At 45.7% G+C, this 13436-nt stretch overlaps 1 protein-coding gene across 3 annotated transcripts in view; it reads right to left on the bottom strand.

Annotated features, from left to right (window-relative positions):
* The window catches only part of LOC119453213 (uncharacterized transmembrane protein DDB_G0289901-like), a 41535-nt gene extending 28337 nt beyond the window's left edge, over positions 1–13198 (bottom strand). For 2 of the 3 annotated variants that reach the window (XM_037715236.2, XM_037715238.2), the window contains exons 1-8: positions 13020–13198; positions 12304–12528; positions 7933–8029; positions 5899–6035; positions 5347–5409; positions 5111–5246; positions 4326–4486; positions 1477–1655 (exon numbers count right to left, since the gene is read on the bottom strand). In XM_037715236.2, coding sequence (XP_037571164.1) covers positions 1477–1655; positions 4326–4486; positions 5111–5246; positions 5347–5409; positions 5899–6035; positions 7933–8029; positions 12304–12519 — 989 coding nt within the window. In that variant the 5' untranslated portion in view covers positions 12520–12528; positions 13020–13198. Of the gene's footprint in view, positions 1–1476; positions 1656–4325; positions 4487–5110; positions 5247–5346; positions 5410–5898; positions 6036–7932; positions 8030–12303; positions 12529–12630; positions 12930–13019 lie in introns of those variants that run through there. The other variant, XM_049667640.1, reaches the window with a different exon arrangement.
* Between the last annotated feature and the right edge of the window lie 238 nt (positions 13199–13436).

The following is a 13436-nucleotide window of genomic DNA, read 5'->3' as shown; positions in this document are numbered from 1 at the left end:
CCCATCGTCCGAAAAGTCCGTCGGCAACTGTACCGCATCAGTGGGAGACCAAACAGCTGGTCCTCACGTGAAGTTTAGGCTATGAACACTTCAATACCCGCGAGGTGTTTCTCCAAGGGGTAGATGACCCCCGCATGAGCACAATGCACGAAAACCCGGCAACGGTAGGCAAGCATTACAAAGGATGAAAACGTCACTACAGTCAAGGAAGAGTGAAAGTAAAAAACAACAAAGACCTGGCGACACAGAAATATGCCAAAAGAAGAACTTCTCTACCCGTCTGACACATGGATTTCTTTTCCTGCAACAGGGGTGCAACTAACTGCCAGACTTCCAAGTGCCTGTTTAGGATGGCCTCGGTGCCTTGGTGATGGTCTGCAGGTAGAGTGGGGCACATGCCCGCCTTTGGCGACACCTGTGGTCAATGTCGACGACGTAACAGTTTCGAAGTCTTCACCATGAGTCGAGACAAAAACCCTTTGTGATCCAAATTTTGCTCTTGGAAGTTTTTCACATGCAACCACGGTAGGTCACAATTTCATTATGCTACAGGGAGAGCTTATCTGGAGCTGCAAACTTCTCGATGTCAATCGCAAGTGCGCACAGAATAGGCACATCATGCCTAAGCATGCCGCAGCATGTGGTCTTTTTTTTTCTCGCTTTCAGGGAACCAAGTCAAAGCATACTGTGTGTTGCATAAATATTGGCACGAGCTTTACTCGACTTTTTTCTTTTTTTGCTAAACTGCTGACTCGTTCACGGTCAAATTTTGCACAGAGCTAGCGTCTTGGAGTTCAGTTTATGAGGCATGTTTGTATGCCATTATGCTTGTAGGCATTATGTACCCAGCTTCATCCAGAATAACTGAGTGGATGTCGTCAGCCCCGAAACCACTCAAAACATGTCGATTCCATTTCAAAAGTGGGACCATCTGGTCCTGGCTGAGTTATGAGACCGTGCCATGTTCTACAGCAGCGGAATAGAACATTTTTTTGTGGCATCGGCGCAGACACTCACTTGAATTTACGTTGCTGATTAAACTGACGAGTAATGCCCGCAAGCATGGTAATGCCATCACTTTAGCTACTATTTCTGCAGCACTCAGTATATTGTGCAATGAGAGTTGCTGGCACTCTTCATTTGTCTCAGATTGGTTTCGCGCTTCATTCATTTCTGACTGAGGGTATTTCTTGTAAAGCATTAGGATGCCTACAGGAATCACTGGACCACAAAGGGTGAAAAAGTTCACAACCTTCCCACAGCAAAGTTTCAGCTCTCGGGTGGAATACTTCTCAACGGACAAGACGAGCTCTTCGGAAATGTTCCAAGGGGAACTGCGTTCGTGTCTTCGAGCCAGCCCCCCCCCCCCCCTTTTTTTCTTGCTAGGGTAGTAAAGTCTGTCCAAGTGCCCCAAGGTGTGCTAAAGCCGACCCCAAGAAAAGCAACGCAGACGGCGAGAACGCGTCGGCCACTCACTCTTTCTTCTTGGCACTCTCGTCGTCCATGACGCGGACGTCGATGGTGACGTCGCTTGGCAGCGGCGTCGTCTCGACCTCGCCAATCTGCACGATGACGGGATTCTTGGCCAGCGCGAGGACTGCATTCCGGATGTCAGGCAGCCAGCTTCTGCTGAAGGCCACCAACTGGCGCTCGGGCTGCAAGCACAAAACTTAATTCACTTGATTCGAACTAACACTGTGGTCCCGTCATAGTAACGTCTACGAAGTGGCATACCTGGAACGTTCGCCTGCTGCAATTCCACAACTGCTATTCAGTAGACTTTCGTTGATTCAACGCCTGTTAGTTTGGTCCTGACTAAAGGTCCCAGCTGCCAACCATACATTGCTATGGGTCCAAGCTTTTGTTACCTCAGCGCTGAAATTGGACTTTGCCGCATAAATCAAACTTGACTGGCCAGCACATACGCGCTAGACCCAAACGGTCATCCCAATTAAGGCTGCAATATCAACACAGTCTCGGCGGCACTTGCGGGTACAGTGAATGTTTAAAAGACATGTTATCCCCTGTCCAAGTACTCCAGTCTATGTTACTACGTGGTCTAACCCAAACCAATGTGCAGGCTTGCTATCACAGTTGACATACCTGCCCTATCACACTCGACATACCTGCCAAGTTCGGAGAGACCAAATCCGGGAGATTGTCTGACTGGGGGGAGGGTCAGTAAGAAACCCCCCCCTCGGCCAACTACTTTGTCTAGTACACTGACAATGCATCTATAAAAAGCCAACTTGATTAGACTTTTATTTACAGATTTACAAACGACCACACGAACGACAAGGACTCACTTTAAAAAGCATTTCATTGCTACTGATTTTACCTTCTTAAAAAATCCTTCAGGGTAAGTTTGTTTGTAACATTTTTGCAAGGAGGATGTTTCCCAGTGTCTTATCCCACATGGACAAGTGGAACTGCATTCCTGTCTTTTTCACGATGCTAAATTGGTGCTCGCACTCTGCACTGCACTGTGGCATGCACAAAAATACCCAGCATCAATTGGGTTGTGTACTGCTTTAAAAATACTTCAAGATACTTTTTTGCACTCGCACTCCTTGCTGAAAGCCATGACTGATAGTAGGCCTATGCAACGCCATAACGGCTGACGTCTAGGAGAACGATGGAGATTTTAGTGTTGCTAGTTGCGGAACTCGACATTTGCTCACTAGTTGAATGAGACTAGGGCCACTAGGGTACCCTGCAACCCCGTCAGCATTAAGAGTGGTGCTGCAGTCTTATAAAGTTCAACGAAATAATGAATGTAGGGTTTCCGTACGAAAGTGCAACCTCGTTGATACAATTCTGCATAATACGTTTTTCGGGATGATAATTTTTTTTTATTTTCCCAATAATACGATTTGGTTGAATAATATGTTGGTTGATACGATTTTCGGATGATATGGTTTATGTTCCGGTTCCCGTGACGATCATATCAACGAGATTCCAATGAACTTTGTTCACAACACTATGCCCGATGGACTTCTAAATGGATCAGATTGGGTTGGATTTTTTTGCCAAAGTGGCCAGACAAAGCTCAGGACGTGGATAGAAATGGCGCACAACTGCAATTTCCGGGAGATCTTGTCAACCGTACAACCGGAAGAAATGTTAAAAATCCAGGAGACTTGTCAGGTATGCACTGAACGCCACATGCAGCTGCTCTTCTAAGACGCCACATATTTCAAAGGGTCCCAAACCACTCTCGAGCTCGAAAATTTGTTGTGTAGTGGGAACTGTGTACAGATCTTGTCAACCGTACACCGGAAGAAATGTTAAAAATCCAGGAGACTTGTCAGGTATGCACTGAACGCCACATGCAGCTGCTCTTCTAAGACGCCACATATTTCAAAGGGTCCCAAACCACTCTCGAGCTCGAAAATTTGTTGTGTAGTGGGAACTGTGTACACCTGCCTACAATGAACATACGGCTGCAACAATCTTATGAAATTATGTCGTAATAGCAATGTTACAGGCATTTCATAAATTATTACATGGCCACCGCAATTCTTGCTTGCCTTCACTAGAGTCACTGCATATGGCTGCCCTTTAGGTAGCCAGAGTTGCGCTTGTTTTCTATTCGCCACTCATGCCTCCTATTCATCAAACGTAGTCACATGGTTCCAAAAGCAAGCATGCAAGGCAGAGAAGCCACCACCACGTCGCCACAGTGTCACTTTTTTTCAGGTGACCAACATCCAGACAACAGCTTCCGAGATAAGTCCTGTCTTGTTTCTCATTTAGTGCAGAAACCTCCTTAAAATCTTCCTGAGGCAGGCTGAAAGTAGGCGTTTTAGACATGAGAGGATGTGTGTTCGACACATTTACTGTACCCTAACCGCCGACAAGAGACACTGCCGCTGTTGCGAGTCGCCATTGGGGTCAGGCGCATGCATGCTGACCAGCCAAGTTCGAATTATCCGGCAAAGACCACTTTCAGGATCGAAATAACGAAAGCATGGGCCCATGGACATATATGGGTGCCAGCCGGGACCTTTTGTCAGGATCGAATTAACCGAAAAATCCAATTGACCTGAGTCAAGTTGACGGTACTAAAGGAACTAAAGATTTGAATTAGAGAGTTTCAAATACGAGAAAGTACTTTGAAATCAGCGACATCACACTAGTGTACAAACGCCAACGTTTCAGTGGAGGAAAAAAAAAGCGGGGGGGGGGGGGGGGGGGGCTTTCGGTGTCATTCCATATTTTCGAATAATCGACTAAATGCTGTGCGAATCGATATTCACTTCAGTTTGAATTTTAGTACCCGGACAGTTCATTTCCCCTACGCTTTCCCTGGCTTCGTAACTCACATGAACATCTTTCAGGATCAGGTTGATTGCATCCACATGGTTGTTGTCAGAGAGCTCGTCCACGCCATACAGGATTGCGACGGAGATGGTCCCAAAGTCGAAGTGCCCCGACGTGTGCACTTTCTGCATGGTGGTCACCGTGGAAATGGCCACATGGAACTCTGCGCAACAACCATGCATGGAAATGACGTCACGGACAGATGCAATATTGCACTTCTCAACAAGGCAAAAAAAAAATTTATAATAAAGAGAAATCAGCAGAATGAATACATGAACATTCTTGACAGCAGCGGTGTTGCTAGTGTTTGAAATGCACAGATTACCACGCAGTATTGTTACCGAGGAAAAGAGAAGCACAATATATATTTACAAAATATTTACAATTACTTTAGTGACAAGATGGCAGCTCACTCGCGAGGTCCCCCTTAGAGCCAAGTTTAAACGTCTTCTTCGTCAGCACTGACATTATAGTCAACTTGTAGTGACGGTGAAAAATAGAGCCAAAAGTGCTAGTTCAAAAATTTAACTCTTTATTGGGCGAACTTGCGACCAGCAACGCAAGCACTCAAAGCACGATAGAGGCGAGAACAGTTCATGGTCACCTAAAATGTGCTCTACACGTCGAGTGCACTGGCTATTTACGCACCACTCATCGTACATTCCAGCGCAATGTTTAACCAGTCAAAAACTGCCCACGGTTAAAGGATTATGCATGCATTGTCAGTATAAACAGAAGCCCCAAGCTTCCGACTGACATAGCTTTACACTACAAGAGTGGAACTTACCTGACTGGAAGTCTTCGCGGTCGTTGGAGGTCTCCTCCGAGATTTCGAGACACTCCAGGTCCAGCGACCGGCCAGTGTCCCGGAAGTACTTGTAGATGTCGCGCACCTGCCGACAGCTGGACGCAAGCAGAAGTGCCTGGAAGGACACCGCGTAGAACAGTGCAATTAACGAGGCCCACTCAAAGATAGTGCCATCATTAAAGCGATTTCAGACCCATTCAAAAGCGAGCACTTACGACAGGGCCTTTCGACTCGCTCTTCATGTTTCGCTGGCAATGCATGACGACTGATGGAAGAAACTGTGAGAGATGAAAAAGAGAAAGAAGTCATATGTCAAACGAGTCATTGAGATGTTCTGCAACACGACAGTGCAAGAGTCTATACAGTGCGTACTCTGAAGGTGTACTTTTTTTCTCTGACATACATAAGAATGCTGCGTATGCGTTTCAAGAATTTTGACCGCATAACTATTTAGGCAGCGATAAAACAATGGAAAATGCACTACCGTTGCCGAGAAGCGAGAGTACCTCACAATAATCGATTACATAAAACACCTCTGTGATTAAATGACATTCAAGAGCAAACTCATTCAAATCGAATACCACAGTATTTAACAAGTATGGGCATCACAGCCCTAGTCACCGAAACTGCGACAGCTTTGCTTCAATCCAATAATCCGACAAAACTCGAGCAACAGCTGATCAGCAATGACAAGTCAAGGGCATGGTTTAAAGATTAATAATGTTAAGGCCAGATGTACAATTTCAGACAAATGCAAATGCACTCACAGAAACGACCTTCTCAGACATGGAGGCATCGCCAAGTCCAATGAAGTCTCGTCCACCAAGCAGCGCTGGCAGGCCGTATGAGGCCAGAGCAGGTAACGAGCTTCCGAGAACATCCTTGATTTTGCTTATGAACTCGTCTGAAACGGTCACATCAGAATGGTTGGCAGGCTGCTTGCGAAAGAGTTTTTGAAACGATGATCTGTCATTCTAAAAATGATTAAGTGCATTCATTGGTGTTTGACATCAATGCATCAGATTTCATTTTAAGAGGAAGCTTTAGCTTGGGAGCTCCTATCTAAATACGCGAGAAAGGAGAAATCGTTTTTCTTAACACAGCCCTGCATCAGATTTGATTAGCTTTCTTGCACTTAAAATACAAAGTCAAAATCTAGTGACTGTTTGTAGCAAATTCTAGATTTAGGCTGTCAATCTCTTAATAGAAATTTTTGAATATCACAAGTTCTCAAGAAACGAAACTATCAAGTTTACCCCTTTGACTCTGCAATGAAAAACAATATCACACTTGATGAAAAAAAATCACAATTCTGTAAATTGCATCAACAGTACATCCAAAGCAAGAAAAAATTGATGTATTATACATGGCTCTGAAATTGACCACTAAAATGCGAGTAGGACTTTTCTAAAACCATTTTAAGCAATGTAACAAATTCATGCAAGGCCCAAATTGATATATCAAATTTGTTCCCTTTGGATGCCCTAATGAATGCAGTTTACAGTACTGCGATATCTGTTCTTGGTGCAAAGCCACTAATTTGCGTTGGGCGTTGAGCCCGAGCTAAAGCTTCTTCTTAGCTAGTCATCCAGAAACTGACTTATCACAATGTAGCTACCACATTTAGCACTGTGTAAATGCCATTCCCAGCAAGTTTAATTCTGTTCCATGTTCCAACAGAAAAATGGAAATACTGAGGTCAACTATTTGCTGTAATTCTTTCATTGAAAAAAATTTTGAAATAAAAATTAACATTTGCAAAGCCTTCCGGGCCCAGTAAAAAAAGAAAAAAAAAAACATTTATCCCTGCATTCGTGGATGATAACAGAAATATTGAAACTGAAATTCAGCAAGCAATGTCCCCGAGACATTTCAGGAAGCTACTTCATAGAGATCTGTTAATGGAACAATCCTATTTTAAATTTTCCTTTCCAGAGCTTAGGTTATACAAAACTTTGCACTTTTATTTTGATGCGAAAGCGTCAAATAGCCCATTAAGCGAAAAGCAAAGCCCAGGCTCTATTTTTCCTGTATGTTTCCGCAACATACGGTTAGTGCATGTTTTTTGCCTGATTGCTAATAGAATGTTGTTCACTATGCAATGTCTTGAAGACCGCCGTTCATTTCTTGGTAAATGCATTTCCTGTTTATTGTTTACCTATTTCTTGTTGAGATAATAAGCAGACTTTGGTAGAGTGCATAAAAATGTATATTTTATCGACTTCATGTTCTGACACAATGGTGTTATGTTACCATTGTTGCTTGAGTGAGCAAAATATTGAGGACAGGGACCTCATCAGGCGCAGACAAGCACCTTTAGTCCCTGGTTTTCCTTGGTTTCTTCCAAATGAGTATAAAAAAGAATAGTTGCAACAAAAAGGGATGGTAAAACTGCAATAAAGTTAAACTGAATGAAGCAATGTCAAGTCCCCCCACTAGCGTAAATACAAAATTCTGTCTTCAGCAACGAAGGAAGTTTTTTCTTCTTCCTTAGTTTATGCACACAAACAGTAAAGGTACATGAAAAAGCCTTCGCAAGCCAATCACCACAAGCCCAGCTGCTAACCAGCTTCGGTCCGCTTGACTTTTGGTTAGCACAAACGTTGTAAAAGGCAGGGTGCGAACAGAAGAGGTAGACAGAAGAAGGATTCGCAAGCAATTCACCATGACAACCCCCTCAAATCTGGATGCTGAATTCGCACGACTTCTGGATTTAACCTCAAGGCAAAATGATCTGAACTTGACTGTTGTTCTCCAAAGAAAACTGCAGCAAAACAGTAAAATGCAATGAGCCAACTCACCTGGAAGACCAGCCTCTTCAAGCTTGAGAATCGGCTTGGCGATACCCTCACCCTCTACCTTGATCTTGTGCTTGGTCTGGAATTCCTCAATTTGCTCCTGGAGAGATGAAAAAGCAAAGCAACTTTATAGCATGCTTGATTTAACGACGGTGCGTGGTGAATACATCTGGCAATGTTAGGCGTATTCTAATTCTGGCCAGCATTGAAGACGGTCTAGTTTGACAGCTAAGACAGTTTCGAGCCCAGGTAATAGAATGCACCTGGAACCACCTGGAAGACCGACTTACGCCACCTCGCGTCAACAAGAGGCTGAGAAAAGCGTATACATGTATGGCCACTGCATTTTAACATTTTGCCTATGCCAACATAGGGAAAAAACACAATGTAGTATACAATAAGTGCATAAAAAAGCACGGCTATGTTTTTCCTGTGAGAAGACAATTTTTCTGGTTAGTTTCCAAGCCTTCCGCTCAGCCGCAGATTGTTTGGGGCAGCATTGTTCTGGACTTCAATGCAGTCTTTGCGAAGCTCTCTGTTTAGCTGGCTTCGTCAGATTGGAAAAACTTAGGAGCCACCACAGCCAGCGATCCGCCAGCCAAGGCTCAAGCCGGAAGGACCGGCGATGCGCTGACCGCTCACAGAATGGCCGTTTCTGGCCATTTTTCATAGATGGCAGCACATTGCAGGCTATTTTCCAGGTTGCTCAGGGTTTGGCACACTAGAGGGACATATTTGTCTACCCTTTCAAGAAGCAAGAGTTGTCTGTAAAGCAATAGAAAGGTTCCTGCACGCCAGACTACGCTCTGTTCTAGTAGCCATTGCAACCAGAGTACTTCTTTCTACGGTTTTACGTGCCAAAACCAGTTCTGATTATGGGGCACGTCGTAGTGGAGGGCTCCGGATAAATTTTGACTACCTGGGGTTCTTTAACGTGCACTACAACGCAAGCACACCGACGTTTTCGCATTTCGCCTCTATCGAAATGCGGCCGCCACGGCCGGGATTCGATCCCGCGACCTTGTGCTCAGCAGCGCAATGCCTTAGCTGACTGAGCCATCCCAGCGGGTCAACCAGAGTACTACCTGGTCAGAAAAAAAAAATCCATACAGGCTTCCGAGCAGGCTTACTTCTTTCAGCACCACTCGATGCTGTGCTTAGTTTGCAAGAGCAAAAGTCCAAGAGGCGTTCCGAATTTTAAAGATGCAAAACTGCACTCGGCATTCCTGCACGTTTCTTTTTGCGCTCATTTTCTAGGTCTTTCTTTATTGCATCTCATGGCTTTTGTGAACAAGTCAGACATTTTGAATATGCAATGTCTCTAGCAGATCTTGCAACGCGGACCATGCTCAACAAAGCAAAATGTGCCTCAGAGCACCAGGTGCGGCGGAGTGCCGTACAGGCGGAAGCGAAGGGGTTAAGAGGGAGCTTTAGCTCACGCCCAACTCTGATGACATCGTTCAAATACAGGTAAAGATAACCTCTGGACCGATTTTAATAAAATTTGCTGCACTTAGGAGAGAAAGTTAAATTTTTGTGACTGCCGGAAATGGAATTTTAATATGGGGCCTGATCACACTTTTTAGGATTGCAAAATGTGTAGCTTGCACCAAAAAGATATTGCAGACACCATTTGGTGTATTACAGCTCGCGTGGATTTGGTACTGTTTTAAAGGGTTTTGCAAAGGGCCTATTCACATATTAGTAATGAATTTAATAGGAGTGTGTAATATGTGAATTTTGCCAACTTCAGATGCATTATTAAATGGAGTTTACAGAAACTTTATACAGTTTCTCATAGCCGAGTTGGCATTGTAAGCTTGGTAGTTTCATTGTTCTAAATTTAACACTTTTAAACAATTCTTATAAAAATTTAGATGGCCTAAATCAAAAACACACTTCCTACCTTCACCAAATTACGTTTTCTTTTAAATGCAACAAACCTCGTCAAATTGAGCCAAAGCTTCCGCTTGAGATGGCCGCTATCCGCTTAGCTGTCCATTCAGCCCTACGTAGCGGGTATTAGAACACCGACTTTACGTGTTACTCCAATATTATGCAGTGTCCTTGGAACGTGAACAGTTCAAAGCACAAAACTGGACAAGGACAACTGAAACACAAACAACCTCCATAAAATGAAATCACTTTATTCTAAGTTTTTCATAGTCGCAACAGCAGTGCATGTTCAGTGTGAAATCACCCAAGAACGACTTCAGTGTTTGTGACCAACATGGGGCAAACATATTCGCTCGATATCCTTGTCACGAGTTAGGCTTCCTCGATTTGTCAGCACCCACAGAAGGCACAATGCTAGTAGGCACAATAAATGCCATTCTGTTTGTTTCCACCCACCCCGGGTGGCTCAGTTAGCTAAGGTGTTGCACTGCTGAGCACGAGATCGCGGGATAGAATCCCGGCCACGGCGGCTGCATTTCGATAGAGGCGAAATGCGAAAACGCCCGTGTGCTTGCGTTGTAGTGCACGTTAAAGAACCCCAGGTGGTCAAAATTAATCCGGAGCCCTCCACTACTGGCGTGCCTCATAATCAGAACTGGTTTTGGCACGTAAAACCCCAGAAAGAAGAAGATGTTTGTTTCCGCTACTGTGTTGTTCCTTTGTCCCAAAAACACATTTGAGACCGCATCAGGCAGCCCAACATAGAGCTCTTGGAACATCAGCAACAGTTTTGCACACTGAGACAACTTTTGGTTGAACCGGAGGGTAGGCCTAGTGCGGGTTTTGATCGCTACCGACAGAGGCGCGTTTCCTTGAGGGCGAGGCAAAGGTTGCTGTGGTCTGTTTGGACTTGCCAACATGCTAAGCCTTTCCGCAAGTGTGTTAAGCCTTTCCAAAGTGCTTTGGAGGAACATTAGTCGGTACGAGCCATGTGGTCTGGCATCCTGGGAGGGCAAGACTTCTAAAGCCGGTGGAACATTGGCAAGCCTGAAGTGAGTGAATACAGAAGCCTCATGCTTGGTCCACGTTTTTCTGTAAATAGCTTCTTCTATCTCGTAATTTCGCGCCAATAGCCCAGTCCTGGTACGTCACTGTGGCATCAAGGATTCCCCAAGTATTTTCTCGTGTAATGGCCCAGTAAATGTGCTTGAAGCTCGCCAAGTTGACTCTGGCTCTTTTTAGAACCCCCCCACAACGCAATCCATCTTTACCAATAACAAATTAACCAGGCCAGAGCAGACACCATCAAAATCCTTGACACCACAGCAAGCCGGTGCAGGAGCTTCCAAGGCAACGTTTGCTACCCGTCGTTTGTTTTGGCTTCTTTTCTGGCTTGTCAAGTGTCTTCTCATGGTAAGAGTGGCATTCTTTTTTCCCATATCGTCGAAGCCCAATTTACAGACACCGCTCAGATTATATTTCTATTTATTGTCCCTTTATTGTGCACCAAAATGTACGGCACACAAGCATTTTTCCTGCATTCTGCCATGCCAGGGAGTCGAACCCACGACCTCAAGCTGAACAGCAAAGTGCCACATCCACAGAACAAGTGTGGCAAGCACCTTGTCAAAATGTATTTAAGAGGGCTATTCTGCCACTATCTGTGTCAGTGTCTTGCATAGAAGCACACTTGTTGCAAAGCCAATGCTTGCAAGGGCCCATTTTATAGCATTCCTAGCGTCTAGCCTCACTTCATGCCTATGAGCAAACGGCAGTTTGGCAACTGCGATGCTCAACAACTGCTTCCTCTGATTAGCAGCCGCTGCACAAGAGCAAACCAAACCATGACTGGCACGTTCCAAGGAACCCATTTTGGGGCAAAAATGGCCACATGAACATGAAAGCAGGCAGCGCGTTGTTGCAACCTCTTTTCAAGGGCACATCGTATCTGCAGAAAAATGCTTCTGGGCTTGAATTTTCAAACAGGTGAAACACTGCCTTTTTTTCTGGCACTTCACGTATTAGTGACTACAGCCCTTCTGTGGCTCAAGTTACACAAGCAAAAGCTAACCTTGCAGGAAACACCTTGCTTGGTCCAAACTTCGATATTTCACAACTAAACACTGCTTTTATGCAGCTTCTCTTTTTTCCTACACGTCTGTGACTGCCCTCTCTGTGTCCCAACTTCTACGTGCGTAGGTAATCCCCCGGTTCAACCAATGCTTGCAGGTAATCGGCAGTTGGCAATCGCCGAGCTTTAGAAAAAAAAAAAAAACGCTACCGCCACGACGGCCAATCAAACAGAAAGGTTAAAGATTCGTGCGTGGTACGATGCACCTTCTAAAAAAGCGTCGTAAACGGGCTCGAGCAAAATAAAAGAAATAAACAAGGTCATCGCAAGCACCGCCACACTTCACGTGGGCAGGCAGAAGCCCACATTTCGATAAAAACGGCGCCCCACCACGAAAACACACTCACCTCTGTTCTTGCGCTGACGTCACTGTGCTCGTTGTACGGCACTTTCACGACGACCACGGGCTCCTTCTCGGCCGGCTCGGGCTTTCCGGAACCCTGCGAGTCGCTCTCCGGTGCTGCGTCGGCGACCGGCGAGGCATCGATGTTGGTGTCCGAGTCGGGGTCCTCTTCGACGCGTCGTTCGCTCGGCGGCTCGCGCCGGCAGTCTTCGTCCGCCATGACGTCAGCCTGAATTTGAAACAAGACGAGGCAGGAAGAGAGAAAAAAAAAAGTCACCGGCGTTAGCACTATAAAACGATCAACGGCTCGAAAACAAAGAAAAAAGCACACCGCGCCGTTAGCGAGCCGGCTAGCCTCGGACTGCCGCCTTTGCGTGTTGTGTATGTGTGGTGCGTGCAAAAACCCCCTCCATGTTTCTTTTCTTCAAAAGCGCGCTTCGCTCGCTTCAAGGCCTCCGGCGCCACGTTACGGGGCGAAGACGAACCCGTTAACAAGGCTCAGAATATGCCTGGGAGACGAGCGGGCGTTGCGGTCACTGTTACGCCGCGGATCAACGGTTATTGCAAGATAAAGAACGATCGTTTAAGCCTGAGCCGGTCGGCGGCTCTCACGACAACGCCGTTAGGACACGATGTCGTATCCCGGGCGCCTAGCGGCGGCGGCGGCGTCGATACGACCGCGCGATTTGTTCTCGAAACGATAGCCACACGGCGACGTACCTTCACGGGCTTCCCACGACGTGAAGATCGACGTCCCTAATGCGTCCCTTTTCGGATTTGTTGGCTTCCACAAACCACCAAGGTGTATTATTTTTTTTCCAAAAAAAAAAATGGGACCGAGTTCACCATACAGTGCGTCTTGCTGAAACAGTACAGTCGACGTCACTCTCGCCGCAGTTTCGTATTTTACGGTGCGCGCTCGTTTCTCACATTTTCAAAAAAAAATTAACTGCGTCATTCGTGCGCATTTTGGCAAAAGTGGCGCAATGTGTAATTGAGCGGCATGATTTTCAGCGCCGTATTTTCCGTTTACGCCGGTCAACGGAAGACTTAAATCACAAAACAAAGGCTCGAGCGTGCGGTAACTGCGGCTGAGCCAAAATTCTGTGGACCGTGTTCTTGCGCGCCAGCCTCCGC

The sequence above is a fragment of the Dermacentor silvarum genome, chromosome 5, assembly GCF_013339745.2.
Source record: "Dermacentor silvarum isolate Dsil-2018 chromosome 5, BIME_Dsil_1.4, whole genome shotgun sequence".
NCBI lineage: Eukaryota > Metazoa > Arthropoda > Arachnida > Ixodida > Ixodidae > Dermacentor > Dermacentor silvarum.
Note: the sequence above shows the minus strand (reverse complement) of the source record. Positions and strands in the feature narration are given on the sequence as shown.